At 53.3% G+C, this 13763-nt stretch overlaps 5 protein-coding genes across 5 annotated transcripts; 4 read left to right on the top strand and 1 right to left on the bottom strand.

Annotated features, from left to right (window-relative positions):
• Positions 1 to 1601: 1601 nt before the first annotated feature.
• On the bottom strand, positions 1602 to 2108 carry J4E90_003712 (uncharacterized protein; the record flags this gene model as incomplete). The annotated part of the gene is made up of 2 exons (XM_051433279.1): positions 1602 to 1609; positions 1760 to 2108. 2 exons carry the CDS (start codon positions 2106 to 2108, stop codon positions 1602 to 1604), a joined length of 357 nt encoding a protein of 118 aa, XP_051293177.1.
• Positions 2109 to 2517: 409 nt separating this feature from the next.
• J4E90_003711 (uncharacterized protein) lies at positions 2518 to 3743 on the top strand (the record flags this gene model as incomplete). Its single annotated transcript, XM_051433278.1, has 2 exons — positions 2518 to 2523; positions 2595 to 3743. 2 exons carry the CDS (start codon positions 2518 to 2520, stop codon positions 3741 to 3743), a joined length of 1155 nt encoding a protein of 384 aa, XP_051293176.1.
• Positions 3744 to 4918: 1175 nt separating this feature from the next.
• On the top strand, positions 4919 to 5677 carry J4E90_003710 (uncharacterized protein; the record flags this gene model as incomplete). The annotated part of the gene is made up of 2 exons (XM_051433277.1): positions 4919 to 5565; positions 5623 to 5677. The coding sequence occupies 2 exons, from the start codon at positions 4919 to 4921 to the stop codon at positions 5675 to 5677; spliced, it is 702 nt and encodes a 233-aa protein (XP_051293175.1).
• Positions 5678 to 6602: 925 nt separating this feature from the next.
• Positions 6603 to 10767, top strand: J4E90_003709 (uncharacterized protein; the record flags this gene model as incomplete). Its single annotated transcript, XM_051433276.1, has 3 exons — positions 6603 to 6674; positions 6728 to 10144; positions 10195 to 10767. 3 exons carry the CDS (start codon positions 6603 to 6605, stop codon positions 10765 to 10767), a joined length of 4062 nt encoding a protein of 1353 aa, XP_051293174.1.
• A 618-nt stretch (positions 10768 to 11385) lies between these two features.
• Positions 11386 to 13364, top strand: J4E90_003708 (uncharacterized protein; the record flags this gene model as incomplete). Its single annotated transcript, XM_051433275.1, has 2 exons — positions 11386 to 11804; positions 11852 to 13364. 2 exons carry the CDS (start codon positions 11386 to 11388, stop codon positions 13362 to 13364), a joined length of 1932 nt encoding a protein of 643 aa, XP_051293173.1.
• Positions 13365 to 13763: the final 399 nt, after the last annotated feature.

Raw genomic sequence — 13763 nt, 5'->3', positions numbered from 1 at the left:
TGGCATCGCCCTCAATGCTATATAATCGCGTCGGCTACATAAATGATGTAAGCTTGTAGGATGATGTACCAGACCGGCAATTCTGCCCGCTTGCGGTGGTTGTTCCTTCTTTGAGAAGCGGAGAAGGCGGCGGCCCCACTTACGATTACAAACCCCTTGCGCAATCCATCCTCTCCTCCAGTACCACCTGTCGTTCGACACCAGTTACAATGATCTTTCGCGATTTACTTTCCACATGGGAATAAGAACAGTGGGTAGAAATATGAGCTATCGCGACCTGGTCGCAGGCACTGCTCTCGTGCTTTTCTTCTGACCCCTCGACTTTACCACGACACACCGGCACCTAAGTATCAGTAATCATCACAGCCTCTGATCCTTCGCGGCGCGGCAAAGCCCACCCCCAGAGCTTAATGAGACCGCAACCATGGATTTCGACTTGAAGCACTGCGGAAGACCAAAGACTCGTGCACTATTTTCAAGCTCCGTCGCCAGTTCAAGTTTCCATTTGTCATGTGCACGGAGGCCAAATGCGCAGGTATGGCCGTACACAATTGCAACGGTAAAACTTTATGAAGAGTATATTGGCTATTATCAAGATTTCATGGACACCTGCAAGCCTTGGGTCATTATAGTAATGGCACATAACCCTGCCCTTGCGCGGTACGGCAGACTCAATCGCGCAGGGCTTTGCAGACAGCATGGTCAATACCATAAGCTTCTCTACTTCTCATCCTCTACTTCCTCGACCTCCCAATCTCCATACACAACTCCAGGTCGTCCATTTCGAACACCAGCGTGTCTTGGCGACCCTCCACCGGGTCTAGCGTCGCGAGGCCCGTCGGAATCCGAAGTATTGTCCGGGGACTCAGTTCGCGGATGATTTCGAGGATCGGGTCCCGGCCCGGCCATACCTCCTGGGAAAAACATCGGGCCCCTCGGGAAAGGCATGCCGCCCGGTGGCATCGGCCCTCCTGCACCACCGCCAGCCATGCGCATCTGCTCTGCCATCATCTGTTGGCGATATGCGGCCATGATCATCTGTTCTTGTTGCGCCTCCATCATTTGCTCGCGCTGAGCTCCCATCATCATCATCGCTCTCATGCGCAGCTGTTCCGCCATTTGCAGGCGTTGTCTTAGCGGCATGCCCTGCATTTGCGCCTCTTCCAACTGCGCTCTCATCTGCATTTCCAGCTGCATTTGTCGCATCATCATGACTATCCTGGGGTCCATTACTAATGCCGGTGCTGAGGCTCCTGACGTGCTGAGATGTAGTCTGGAGAGCGAGCAAGGTGTTCGGCAGTACCAAGGCTTTTCCGTGGGCTTTGGGAAGTTCGGTCGTATCGAGCCCGGTGGGTATTGACTCGCAGAGGTAAAATAAGAGGCTTTATGCCTCTGGCTGAGGAAAATCGCTTTCGCTAGACCTCAATATTCATGATCACTGAATAGATGATGTGAAGGCTTCGTCATTGAATCGCACCCACCGACAACATGATCCGAAACAGTTATAGCGCACGTTTGCGGCGTGCATTAAACGCGATATAAATGTTCAATAATCGTCACGATTTGAGTTTTGGATTTATCAAGACTCTAATTCACGCTATCTAGCCACCTAGCAGTAAGCAATGGCATACATGAATTACCGTCTCGCAAACATCAACTGCCGTCTTGCGAAAACGGCGCCAAAGCACTCTCCGTCTCTTGGGATACATCGCCGGTCCACAGCACTCTAGAATGTCTGACTTCCCACTTAAAGACTCACGTTTAAGTATCAAGAGCATCTCCCGACTGTAGTGATCCCGTAGCTTGTTGCGTGTTTGCTTCATAGTCGCCATGGCCTCCTCATACCGCTGCATCCAAATCCAATGTTCTACCCGCATATGCCTATTCTTCACCGGGACCTTGGTCCTGGCTTCACTTAGAGCAGCCTTCATATCTTCGAGTAGCTTGACGCTACGGTCGTAGACTAAAGGTAGATTGTCGGGAGTCAACTTGCCACCGTAGATGAATTCATCGGGGAAGGCGTCGATCTGCATGCGGATGACTTCGCAAACACTGAAGGGATCAGGGACGCGGAGCTCGGTCTCATTTAGTTCGTCGTGGCCCACCATTTTGTTCGTTGGTGAATTTCAAAGTAGTTGGAATGCTTGGCAGTGCAGTGAAACTCTCAAAGAAGAGGTGCTGGTTGCGAAGGAGCATGCGACCAAGAGAGTGAAGTTCAGCTGAAATATTGGTGTTCTGCTGTAAGGTGAATGTATAATCATGCCTCGAAGGACTTACGATTGGCAAAACGCTGACATTGTCTTTTCACAGACGGTACAGTGATTCAGTCCCTATCATTTGCTGCTGCCTGATTACTTGCGGGATCTCTGTTGTATAATAACAGTGCCTCGAAGTGACTTCCCCACAGATCACCAAAACTACCCTCAACCGTACATATGAACGAACCATCAGCCATGTCCCTCAAAGCAGCAGACGAAATTGAGGCATCTGTGCGGGTTCTAAAAAGCACTCTATTTGATGAGTGTAAGAAGATACATACAGGAGTCGAGCGCCTTCTCGAAAGAACAAACATCGAGGGAATGACACAGCCACAGCTGAAGTCTGCACATGAAGATGTCGTCATGATGCTCGATCAATTTACCAACGCGATCCCGATTTGCGACGTCCACATTCATGGATTGAAGACGACAATCCTAATGGATCTAACAGAGCCCCGTTCAATCCTTTTCCTACAAGAGAAGTGGAACAAAGCTCTCATCGACAAATATCTAAAGTCATTACGACAACTTCACACCTTCGAGCGCAAACTCCGATATGTCAAGGAAGGGAGAGAGCTATTTGCCCTACCGGATTACGATACTACTGCATATTTTCCAGCCCGTCCGGATCACGACATAGAATGCACCGGACGTACATTGGTGATCGCGCGCATACTGTGGCTGATGAAAAAGGCCGAGAGGAACCTGGATACATTCCCTGCCCGAGGTTATCCACGCTACATACGCCAGGGGACTTGGGAGGATGATCCAGCTAAGCAGCGTCTGATTCTACCACAAGACAAGAAGTGGATGTTGGCCCTATGTGAATATGAGCTCATATGTCTACCCTCATCTGAGGAATGGTCGGCCTTGTTCTTGCATATCGGCCATCTGACTATCCTCGAGTGGAAATCTCTGGGTGAAACTTCGGCTAGTATTATGGATATCGGTATGACTATGGGGGATATGAAGTACGTCCAAGGCTTCACGGAACGCGCCATGGACGAAGCAGTAGAAGCTGGTTTCGAAGAGTGTGAGATATGCGGACGCAGCTTCTCCGATCAGATTGACCGAGATGATGTGGAGCCAGCCGTGAAGACGATCTGTGGCCATTACATAGGCGAGCAGTGCCTTCAGGCTTGGATCAACACGCTCGCTGTCAACGATAAAGAGATGGATGCAACGTGTCCGATGTGCAGGACTAAACTATGTATTGGAGCATTTCCAGCCAAGATTCGAGACCGGGTCTTCGAATTTGTAGACCTTGTTCGTAATGATCCGGCATTCGATCGAGAGGTCGATCGGTTTCTGTTGAGCGCGAAGGAGGGAGATGTGAGGCAGTGCTACGGCCCTGAGCTCGGTGTCATGCTTGCAAAGCTGTCTGTGAAGATTAACAAAGGGGAGAAGATGCTGGATAGCATCCTCGATAGCATCGACAAGTTACGAGGGAGAATGTACCAGCTGGGAGACGTTATCGTAGGCTGATAGTACTATATAAATTAGATCAATGGTGAGGACTCGATCGTCTGGAAAGGTGTGATGCTCGGAAGATTGGTGGGTTTATAGAGTGATAGTATCTATGGTCGTGAGTATTTTCATGTGCAGCGACAAGAATCGTCAGTGAAGGAAGCAGTGAGATCGTACCTGCGTGGGAATCCGTTGCTCTCAGAATTCTAGACGGAGCGGTCTGCAATCATGCATCGACTCGTGGGTCAGCGAGGAGAAACAGGGCGTGCCACCTACTCTAATTGTCCAACGCCACCGCACGACTATATTGATCTGTTTCCAGAAGCTGTGCGGCCGATCCTGTACGACAACGCAGCCTTGGCATCTAGCGGTATTGCAATTGACAAGGAAGCCGTCACCTGTCTACCAGGCATCCTTGCGAGAGGAGAAAATTCACGGCGGCTTGGACGTTCCGTTCCCGCTGACATGTGGTGTGTGCGAGTGTGTGAAGCTAAGCTTCCGCCTCACCACCAATCTCGTTCAGAACAGTCGGAAGTCCAGACCGTGGCCCGAACGCTACGATGACCAATATCGGCAGCCGACGGACCATTGCTATCGTGAAATCGGATTCGCATCGCGGGTAGTGGATCCCTACACAGCCCGGGTGGCATCCGCGGAGCGAATAGGAGAATTCCAATATCGGCGGTTTCTTTTGGTGCATATTCGCCAAGATGCCAGAGATTCAAAACGTGAAACGCATGATCACCCCAGATCTTGGCGACAGCGGTTTCCGCTGTCGTTGTGTTGGTGTTGTCGAGGCTTGGCACGGCTCTTCCACCGCTTAAATGAGTTTCAACGTGTGGTTGGGACTCCTGTTTTCATTTAAAGTGAGACTAGAACAAAAGAATCGTTCTATGCGACTGGATACTATGGGCTTATGATGGCTTATGACGCCTTGGGGGTGGGGTGGCGCCGTGTAGATTAGATGAAGAGAATGGGTGTTGATGAAATTTAGGGACCGAAAAATGGATATCCCTCCAATGGAGCGGAACGATGCGGTGAACCACGCTGGGAGACTGGTTTGTATAAGTATCGCAGTGGTTACCGTGTTGTAAAAATCATCGCAATCATCCAGCATTCGATACCAACCAGTACATTCGCTTCCAACTTTTTACATTCACTTCTTTTGAACATATTCATTCTTTACCATCAACATGAAGGCCTCAATCATCCTCTCTCTTCTTGCGCCCTTGACGGTCGATGCGCACTACATCTTCAACCGCCTCATGGTCAACAACCAGGCCATTGGTGGTGACTATGCTTACACCCGCAAGAACACCAACTCCTACATGCCCTCGTTCACTGCCGACATCGTCAACTCCCCCGACCTGAGGTGCAACAAGGGAGCCAAGGCTGGAGGTGTTCCCACCTACACCGTCAAGGCCGGTGACAAGATTGGCTTCAAGCTCGCTTTCAACGAGAAGATCGAGCACCCCGGCCCGGGCTTCGTCTACATCTCCAAGGCCCCTGGCAGCGTCGCCAGCTACGATGGCAGCGGTGACTGGACCAAGGTCATGGAGAGCGGCCTCATCAACCCCAGCCAGCCCGGTGTCGACACTGCCTGGGACAGCTGGCAAAAGGACCGCCTTGAGTGGACCATCCAGAAGAGCATTCCTGCTGGCGAGTACCTTGTCCGCGTTGAGCACATCGCCATCCACGAGGGCCATGTCGGCAAGGCTCAGTTCTACATGGAGTGCTTCCAGCTGAAGATTGAGTCTTCCGGTACTGGCAAGCTCTCCCCCACTGTCAAGATTCCCGGTCTCTACAAGGCCAACGACGCTGGTATTGCCTTCAACAAGTGGTAAGTTCATCCCAACCGTACGGGATACTCGCGCCAGACATACTAACATCATCGCAGGAACAACCCCAAGTCTTACCCCATGCCCGGCCCCAAGCTGTGGAACGGACAGTAAGCGACTCGTTTCGCTCGCTGGTGTTCCATCAGGCAGTCAAGTTGAGGAGGAATCGGTCTTTTTTTACACATTGCACGCCCTAGTGGTGCTTACTTTCTACCTTTGCCCGCATTCATAGCGCTCGATCTCAGTAGCTGTTGACAAAATTACAATGCGTTTACCTCAGTTCGATGTTCCTTGATTTCTGTGATGGTGGCGATGGGGTGTGAGGCTTGGCATTTGGTCGACAGATTGTGGATCGTGATCAGCCAGCCTTGTATACTCAGCTGGTGACCCGAGCGCAGGCAAGGCGACAAGTCGCGCGCGCCTACTGCCGTTAGACCGCTGTTAGTAGGAGGGCTAGAGGTCTGTTCACATTAGCGTACAACAACAAGGCAGCTGGGTAGAGTATGCCCGATGGTGGGAACATCTGTTCGAGAGCGCCAGCGCAGTAGTTCTATAGCGGCCCAATGCATAATGAAGATGCAGCATCGCAGACTATGCGCAACTGGATGCGCAACAAAGGCGGTTATGCAGGGCGAGTGGCCAAGATGAAGCGAATGTCGCGGTGTAGAGTTGAAGATTGTGTGACGTGGTAGGCGAAGTGGGCCGCAGCCTGGCCAGTGCGGGTCGCGGTTGCCCGGGGAGCGGTCGCTGAATCGTGTTTACCCAACCAAGACGGGACGTCAGGTTGCGATAGGCCCTGCTTAGCTTTACCATACCACATCCCCGCTATCAATCGGGGCGTGACCACAGAGAACTGCTCTCTCCCATTGCTACCATCGACATCTGTCTTTCGCCGGAGCATTTTGCGCGTCCCACACCTAATCGACGCCGCCTCTCACTATTCTAATCGACGCATGTCATCCACCCGCCGTGCATGCCCCAAACAAGTTGCCGGTCAACACCAAGTACTGTGTAATACAACATCCACATAATACCCAACATGGCAGTCGGCCAGGCGCTTCCAGTGCGCTTTCCTTGCTGGTGCAAAGCTGTCTATTCATGGGGAGGCGAGGTAAGTTCAGACGGAAGCTTCTTGCTGCTGCATCTTGACTGACGCCATGCTAGACTAAACGCGACCTCGGATTCATAGAAGGCGACCTGATTGAAGTCCTCAATGCCGGCGATGGAGCTTGGTGGATGGGCCGGTTGAAGCGCGACAGGCGCATGGTCGGCCTGTTCCCATCCAACTTCGTCGAGCTACTCAGCGAGGACTACCAACCGTGGGCGCGCAATGGCAGCGGTGGAAGCATGTCAAGGCAGAACAGTGCCCAGGAACAGCCGAAGCCCGCGCCACAGAAGCAGAAGAGCATGTTCAGGAAGCCCTTTACGGCCTATGCGGCTGCAGGCGCCCCGAATCCAGCTGCAGCGGCGCGAGAGAGGCTCAAGGCCGGCGGCATCAACTCACCGAACGGCAGTGTCAAGACCAAGTCTCCCTACTCGTCGATGAAGAGGTCGTCGATCGAGAGCCGTGACAGCCCGTCGCCCGCCACGTCGACGAGGAAACAGTCGAATCTGCGCGCAGTGTCACCGCGACCCGCCTCCAAGAGGACGCCCGTAGCACGAGCTGTATCGCCAGCACCACCCTCACGACACGGCTCGCACGCACGCGCAACCTCTCCCGCACCACCCGCCGAATACCGCTACCAACCGCGCGCCGTCTCGCCAGCACCTCCCATTCGACGCGGCTCATATATCCCGCCACAGGCTTCCGCACCTCCAGCCCAATACCAGTACCAGCCTCGTGGAGTGTCACCAGCACCTCCCATACAACATCGCAACTACGCCAGAGCCGCATCTCCAGCTCCCCCACAACAGATACAAGACTTATACCGAACAGCTTCGCCAGCACCCCCGAGAAAAAACCAAGACTATTACCGGGCAGCGTCGCCAATCCCTCCACGACAAAGTCAGGATCTATACCGCGCAGCCTCACCAGCACCCCCAGTTCACTACCAGCAGCACTCGAGAGCTGTTTCTCCTGCGCCTTCGTTCCAGTACCGAGCATACGACCGTGGACCTTCGCCAGCCCCATCGTTTGGCGAGCGTTCGCGTGCTGCCTCACCAGCCCCCTCGATCCAATACCGCGCATACGACCGAGGCCCATCGCCATCTCCTTACCAACACCAGCTCGATTACGACGATCACAGCCGCGGCCCATCGCCTGCGCCTTACGATGACGAATTCGAAGCAGACGTTGGCTCGCCGCCACCTCCACCACCTCCACCGCATCGTGTTGCTTACGACCCCAGCAGAGCTCCATCTCCCGCGCCTCCTTCCCACAACGGTTTCATCACACCCGAACCGCCCTCGCCTGACCCAAGAACACGTGCAGGCCACTTCACACCTTCCCCGCTTACGGCAGCAATGGACGATGTCATGACGTCTCTGCAGGACATGACAACGTCGAACAGTAACGAATCGCCAGAAAACTCTCCAACTCCAGCGAACCCGTGGTCTCCAGATGCATACGATCAAGTGTACCAAGAGTCAGCGAAGAAGGTCAGGGCACAGTCCGCGATGGACCAGGGTGATGAGGATGAAGAGGAAGGCCTTCCAGACGTCAACAACTACATGAAGCGCATGGAAAGTCGTCTGAGGCGAATGAAGCAGCAGGAACAAGCCAGGAACGGTGAACTTTTCATAGGCGAGGATGAAGGACCAACTGTACCTTTGAAAAGCTCCCATCAGAGGCCTGGATCCTCGAGGGCAGACACTGACCCAGAAATTCAACGAAAAGGCTCGAAACTGCTTAACCACCGCAAATCTGCTTACAACATGGGACGTAATGCCCTTGGACGAACATTTACGAGCAAAACGAACTCTACGACTACGACCCATACCAGCAGCAGCACTGATCGCAGCTTGATGTCTGGACACTCTGCGACGAACATGAGTGCTACAAGCGCCGGAAGCTACTACCGCAAGAAGTTCGGCAAAGACCGACCGAAGAGCGTAATGAACACGAAGGACACAGCTGGGAAGGGATACGGCTTCGACGATGGACGACCAGAGACGCCTTTTACTGGTGTCACGTATCACTCCAGCCACGCTTCGCAGCCACGACCTGGTTCCAGTGATAACCAGCAAGCTGAGGTTAGCACGCCAGCAACAGACGACCCGGATCCGCTTGGTGGATTGAGGCAGCCTTTGAAGACGAAGCGCAGCGGCTTCTTCCGCAAGATGATAGACACGGCGAAGACTCAGGCGGCAAATGCTCGTAGCACCATCGACACGATAAGCAGGCCAGGATCCCGAGCTGCTAGCCGAGCAGCGGGTCGTGCAACCAGTCGCGCCGCAAGCCGGATGGACAGCAACGAGTCAACAGGTATCGAAGGAGGTAAAGCGACCCACACGGCAAACCCCTCGAGAGATACGGGTCTGGGGACGGTAGATTGGGTACAAGTCCGCCGTGACGTCAACCGATCCAACTCTCTCAGCAAGAACGAGCGTGCGGAGCGAGCCGAAAGATGTCAAATGATGGACATTCCCGTCTTGAACCCGATTGAGATCTTGTACGAGTCAGCGGAAGGCGACGAGGGCCTCGACGGTCTTCCCATCACCGAGCCTACCGATTTCGCAGCTTGCAGTCTTGGCCACGTTGACAAAAGCACGCGTTTCATCAACAGCGTTCCTCTTGGAACTAACCCAGCAACCTTGGCTCAGGCATACGTTTGCCGACCTTACCGGAGCGATATGCAACGATTACGGGCCATCTTTACCTGGGTCAGCGAGCGTATCGCGTGGGAGGACGACTTCGAAGGCGAGATGGACCCGAAGCATGTGATTCAGGGCAAGCGTGGATGCTCTCAAGAGATCGCCATGGTTGTGGCAGAAATGTGCGCTTCTGTTGGAATGCATGCTGAAGTTGTTCGTGGCTATTTGAAGACGCCTGGCGAACCTCTGGATCTGGAAAGCGTTGCCCGACCGAATCACTTCTGGAACGCTGTCATCGTTGAGGGCGAGTGGCGCATCATGGACTGTTCGCTTGCTGGGCCTACAAATCCAAAGCGAGTCCACTACTCAACGGCGGGATCATCCGTGGCGGAGACGTGGTACTTCCTCGCTCGTCCCATGGAGATTTGCTATTCTCATGTTCCGCTCCTGCCCGAACAGCAACACATCTGCCCTCCACAGCCTCATGAGGTGCTAATGGCTCTGCCTTGCGCAACGCCGGCTTATTTCCGTCACGGTCTCAACATGGTTAATTTTGACACTAGCCTTCTCAATTTGGACAATCTCGAGATGGGTCACGTGTATATTGACGTTCCGGAAGACGTAGAATGCGTTGCGGAAGTCGAGGCAAGATCTTACTCTCAAGACATGGACGGCGACTTTTTCGAGAGCGGTGAAATTGTCAAAAAGCCGGCATTGGCGCAAGCTGAATGGTACGGCGGCCAGAAGAGATACACTGTCAAGGCTCTTCTACCGGGTGATGGAGGTCAGGGCGTCCTGAAAATCTATGCAGGACCTCGGGGACTCATGGTAAGTTTGTTCTAAGACACTGTCAATACATGCAGACTAACGTTTTCCAGCATTCAAACAAGATGAACCCTCATAACCTGGCGATCGGCCTTCCAATGACGCATACCGGCACCAACCCTCCGTACTCATTCTTGACACTGCATCCTACGCCCCATGCCCAACGAAACGATCTATATGTCGCTCAACCACAGTGCGCCAATTTGGCTCTGAACAACACTTTCGTCTTTTGCGTGCGCCAGCATCCATCATCTCTCACAAAGTCGCCCGAACCCAGTCCTGCGATGCACGGCCGAGCGTCGCCAAATCCCTTTGCCCGTCCTGCTTCTGCTATGAGCATGCAGAGCATCTCAGCCACTGGTTCCAACTACACAAACCCATCGCAAAGCTCTTCCGGATCAGCAGACAGTAGGAGCAACAAGCCCGCTAAGCTAGCCGTACAAACACCCTCTGGCAAGATTATCCGCCTGACGAGAAAGACGGAGCACATGAGCAGCACCAATGATGCCGACGGCACGGCTTGGGAGACGATCATCAAGATTGGAGAGAAGGGCACATGGCGAGGCTTGGTACTTGCCGACCGAAGCGCGAGGTGGTGTGTTTTCGCTCAGTGGGAGTGTGCTTGATTTTGTAGCGGCTTTTCTCTTCAAAGTACGTATTATGACTTGTAATGATAGCGTTTGGTTATAGTATGACCGCGACGGCCGTGACGGCGCTTTTGCATAACTCGGCGTTTCTGTAGGATATGGGGTGTGGGAATACTATTATGGCGTATTTGGTACAAAGACAATGTTCGAGCTTTCCAATTGTGATGTGTGATGAATGCGACAGACCTTCCAGGGATGCTTCCCACCGCCATTATCTGATGAGAGACTTAATCATTGTTTTATCAGTCTGTATTGCGGGAGTCATATGTACCTCGTTGTCTATAGGTCATCGTATGGGTCATCGCGATGCCAGAGGACGAGATGAAACTAGACTTCGAGATATTCGCACACAGGTGAGTCACTGGATACTATGAATCATGATGGAAAAAGATGGTGAGTCACCTTGATCTATATAACATGCTCTGTAAAGTTGTCGATGCACAGAAGAGACAGCCCTATACTCGGTAGTGACTCGTACCTGCCAAGCTCGGCGATAAGGCGCTGCCCCGCGTCATCAGTCCACCCCACCACGTCTTTTTCCCAACCCCAAGGACTGTCTGACGACAACACCACACGCGCACCATACCCACCGCCAATATGGACGCGCAAATCGCCGAATGGCAACATCGCTCCGAGGCACTCAAGCCCCTCAACCTCAAGCAAATCGAGCCCCACCTCCTCGAACTCGATGCCCACCTCACCCTGCGCTCCCACATCGTCGGCTACACGCTCTCCGACGCCGACACCATAGTATGGAAGACGATCCGCGAGAACCGCGTTGCGCACGCCTTCATCAAGCAGGATCTGATGAAGAACCTGTGTCGCTGGTTCAGGTATATCGAGGAGGCGTATCCACAGAGTGTGGTTGTTGTAAGTGGGGGACAGGGTAAGAAGGAGGATGGCAAGGCGAAGGGAAAGAAGGAGGGGGGCAAGAATGATGATGCAAACTATGATATTGGGTTGCAGGATGTGGGGGATGGGTCGGGGATTGTTACTAGGTTTCCGCCTGAGCCTTCGTAAGTTACTCTCTCAACCATGCGAACTACTTCTAACTGTATCGCAGAGGTTACCTCCACATCGGTCACGCTAAGGCAGCGCTGCTCAACGACTATTTCGCGCACGAGAAGTACAAGGGCAAGCTCATCCTACGTTTCGACGACACAAACCCCACAAAGGAGAAGCAAGAGTTCCAGGATGCTATCGTCGAGGACTGCGCGCTTCTCGGCATCAAACCAGACCAGGTCTCATACACCAGTGATTGGTTCGACCAGCTGTACGAGAGCTGTGTGCAGGCGATCAAGGATGGGCTGGCATACGCAGACGATACAGTACAGGAGAAGATGCGCGACGAGCGCATGAACGGTATCGCTAGCGCTCGCCGTGATGCCAGCGTTGAGGACAACCTTGCGCACTTCGAGGAGATGAAGAAGGGCAACGAGGAGGGCCTGAAATGGTGCATTCGCGCAAAGATGTCGGTTGACGACCCGAACAAGGCCATGCGTGACCCTGTCATCTACCGCTGCAACCCTCAGGCGCATCACCGCACCGGCGAGAAGTGGAAGATCTACCCTACCTACGACTTTTGCTGCCCCATCGTCGACTCGCTCGAGGGCGTTACCCACGCTCTACGCACGACCGAATACAACGACCGCGACGCACAGTACCAATGGTTCATCAAGAACCTTAAACTGCGCAAGGTGCACAACTGGGGTTTCGCGCGTCTAAACTTTGTCCGTACCGTGCTGTCCAAGCGCAAGCTCACCAAGATCGTGGATGCTGGTATCGTTGCGGGCTGGGACGACCCGCGCATGCCAACTGTGCGCGGTGTCCGTCGCCATGGTGCCGTCATCCCGGCTCTCCGCGAGTTCATCCTCAAGCAAGGTCCCTCCAAGAACATTGTCAACCAGGACTGGTTCGCCTTCTGGGCTACCAACAAGAAGCACATTGAGCCTACTGCTGCCCGCTACACTGCGATTGACGATTCTGGTCGCGTTCCTGTCACCATCATTGGCGCGCGCGAGGGCGTCATCTCCGAGGACAAGCCGAAACACGCCAAGTACGATCTCGGTAACAAGAAGATCGTCTTCAGCTCCTCCGTCATCATGGAGCAAGCCGACGCGCAGTCTTTCGCTCAAGACGAGGAGATCACATTGATGAACTGGGGTAACGCCATTGTGCGCAAGATCAGCCACTCCATCAACCCCCTCGAGATGGCCAAGCACGGCTTGAAGACCGTCACTGGCCTCGAGCTCGAACTGCACCTTCAGGGTGATGTCAAGAAGACGTCCAAGAAGGTCACTTGGTTGAGCAACGATCAAGATCTCATCCCTGTTGAGCTGGTCGACTACGACTACCTCATCACAAAGGACAAGCTGGAGCCTGATGACAACCTCGACGACTTCCTTAACAAGGAGACTGAGACGAGGACCAAGGCCATGGCTGACTGCAATGTTGCCGAGCTCAAGGTTGATGATATCGTGCAGTTTGACCGGAAGGGCTTCTTCCGCATTGACCGCGCTTTTGCGCATGGTGAGGCGGTCATTGCGTTCCAGATTCCTACTGGTAAGAGCAAATAGATATTGCTCATTGGGTTTGTCTATTGAGAGCGCTGCTATGGCACTGAACAGATACCGATAAGGCAGTCTCTGTTAAATCTGCAACCAAGGGTCTCAAATCAAATCTTTCGTGTGCCACTCTCACTTCTCAATCCCTCCATTGACCTAAGATTTTTGATATCCTCACATTCGCAATCAAACGTGTGAGTTGACTCGTCTCTCACCTATCCGCAGTAGTCGTAATCCGCCCCTGCTTCTTGAATTGGCCAGATAAGCGACATAGCTTCCAGGCTCACTTTCCATGTTTCCATGATACAAAGATCGCTCCTTCCTCGCTGGACGTTTCTCACTGTCACTTTCCTCATTCACCGTTCATCGTCCATGATAGCTCATGCGGACTCATCAGAGTCGCCCTCAGCT

Source organism: Alternaria incomplexa (genome assembly GCF_024043165.1).
Source record: "Alternaria incomplexa strain BMP 0042 chromosome Unknown scaffold_4, whole genome shotgun sequence".
Classification (NCBI taxonomy): domain Eukaryota; kingdom Fungi; phylum Ascomycota; class Dothideomycetes; order Pleosporales; family Pleosporaceae; genus Alternaria; species Alternaria incomplexa.
This window is presented reverse-complemented; position numbering and strand designations above follow the sequence as displayed.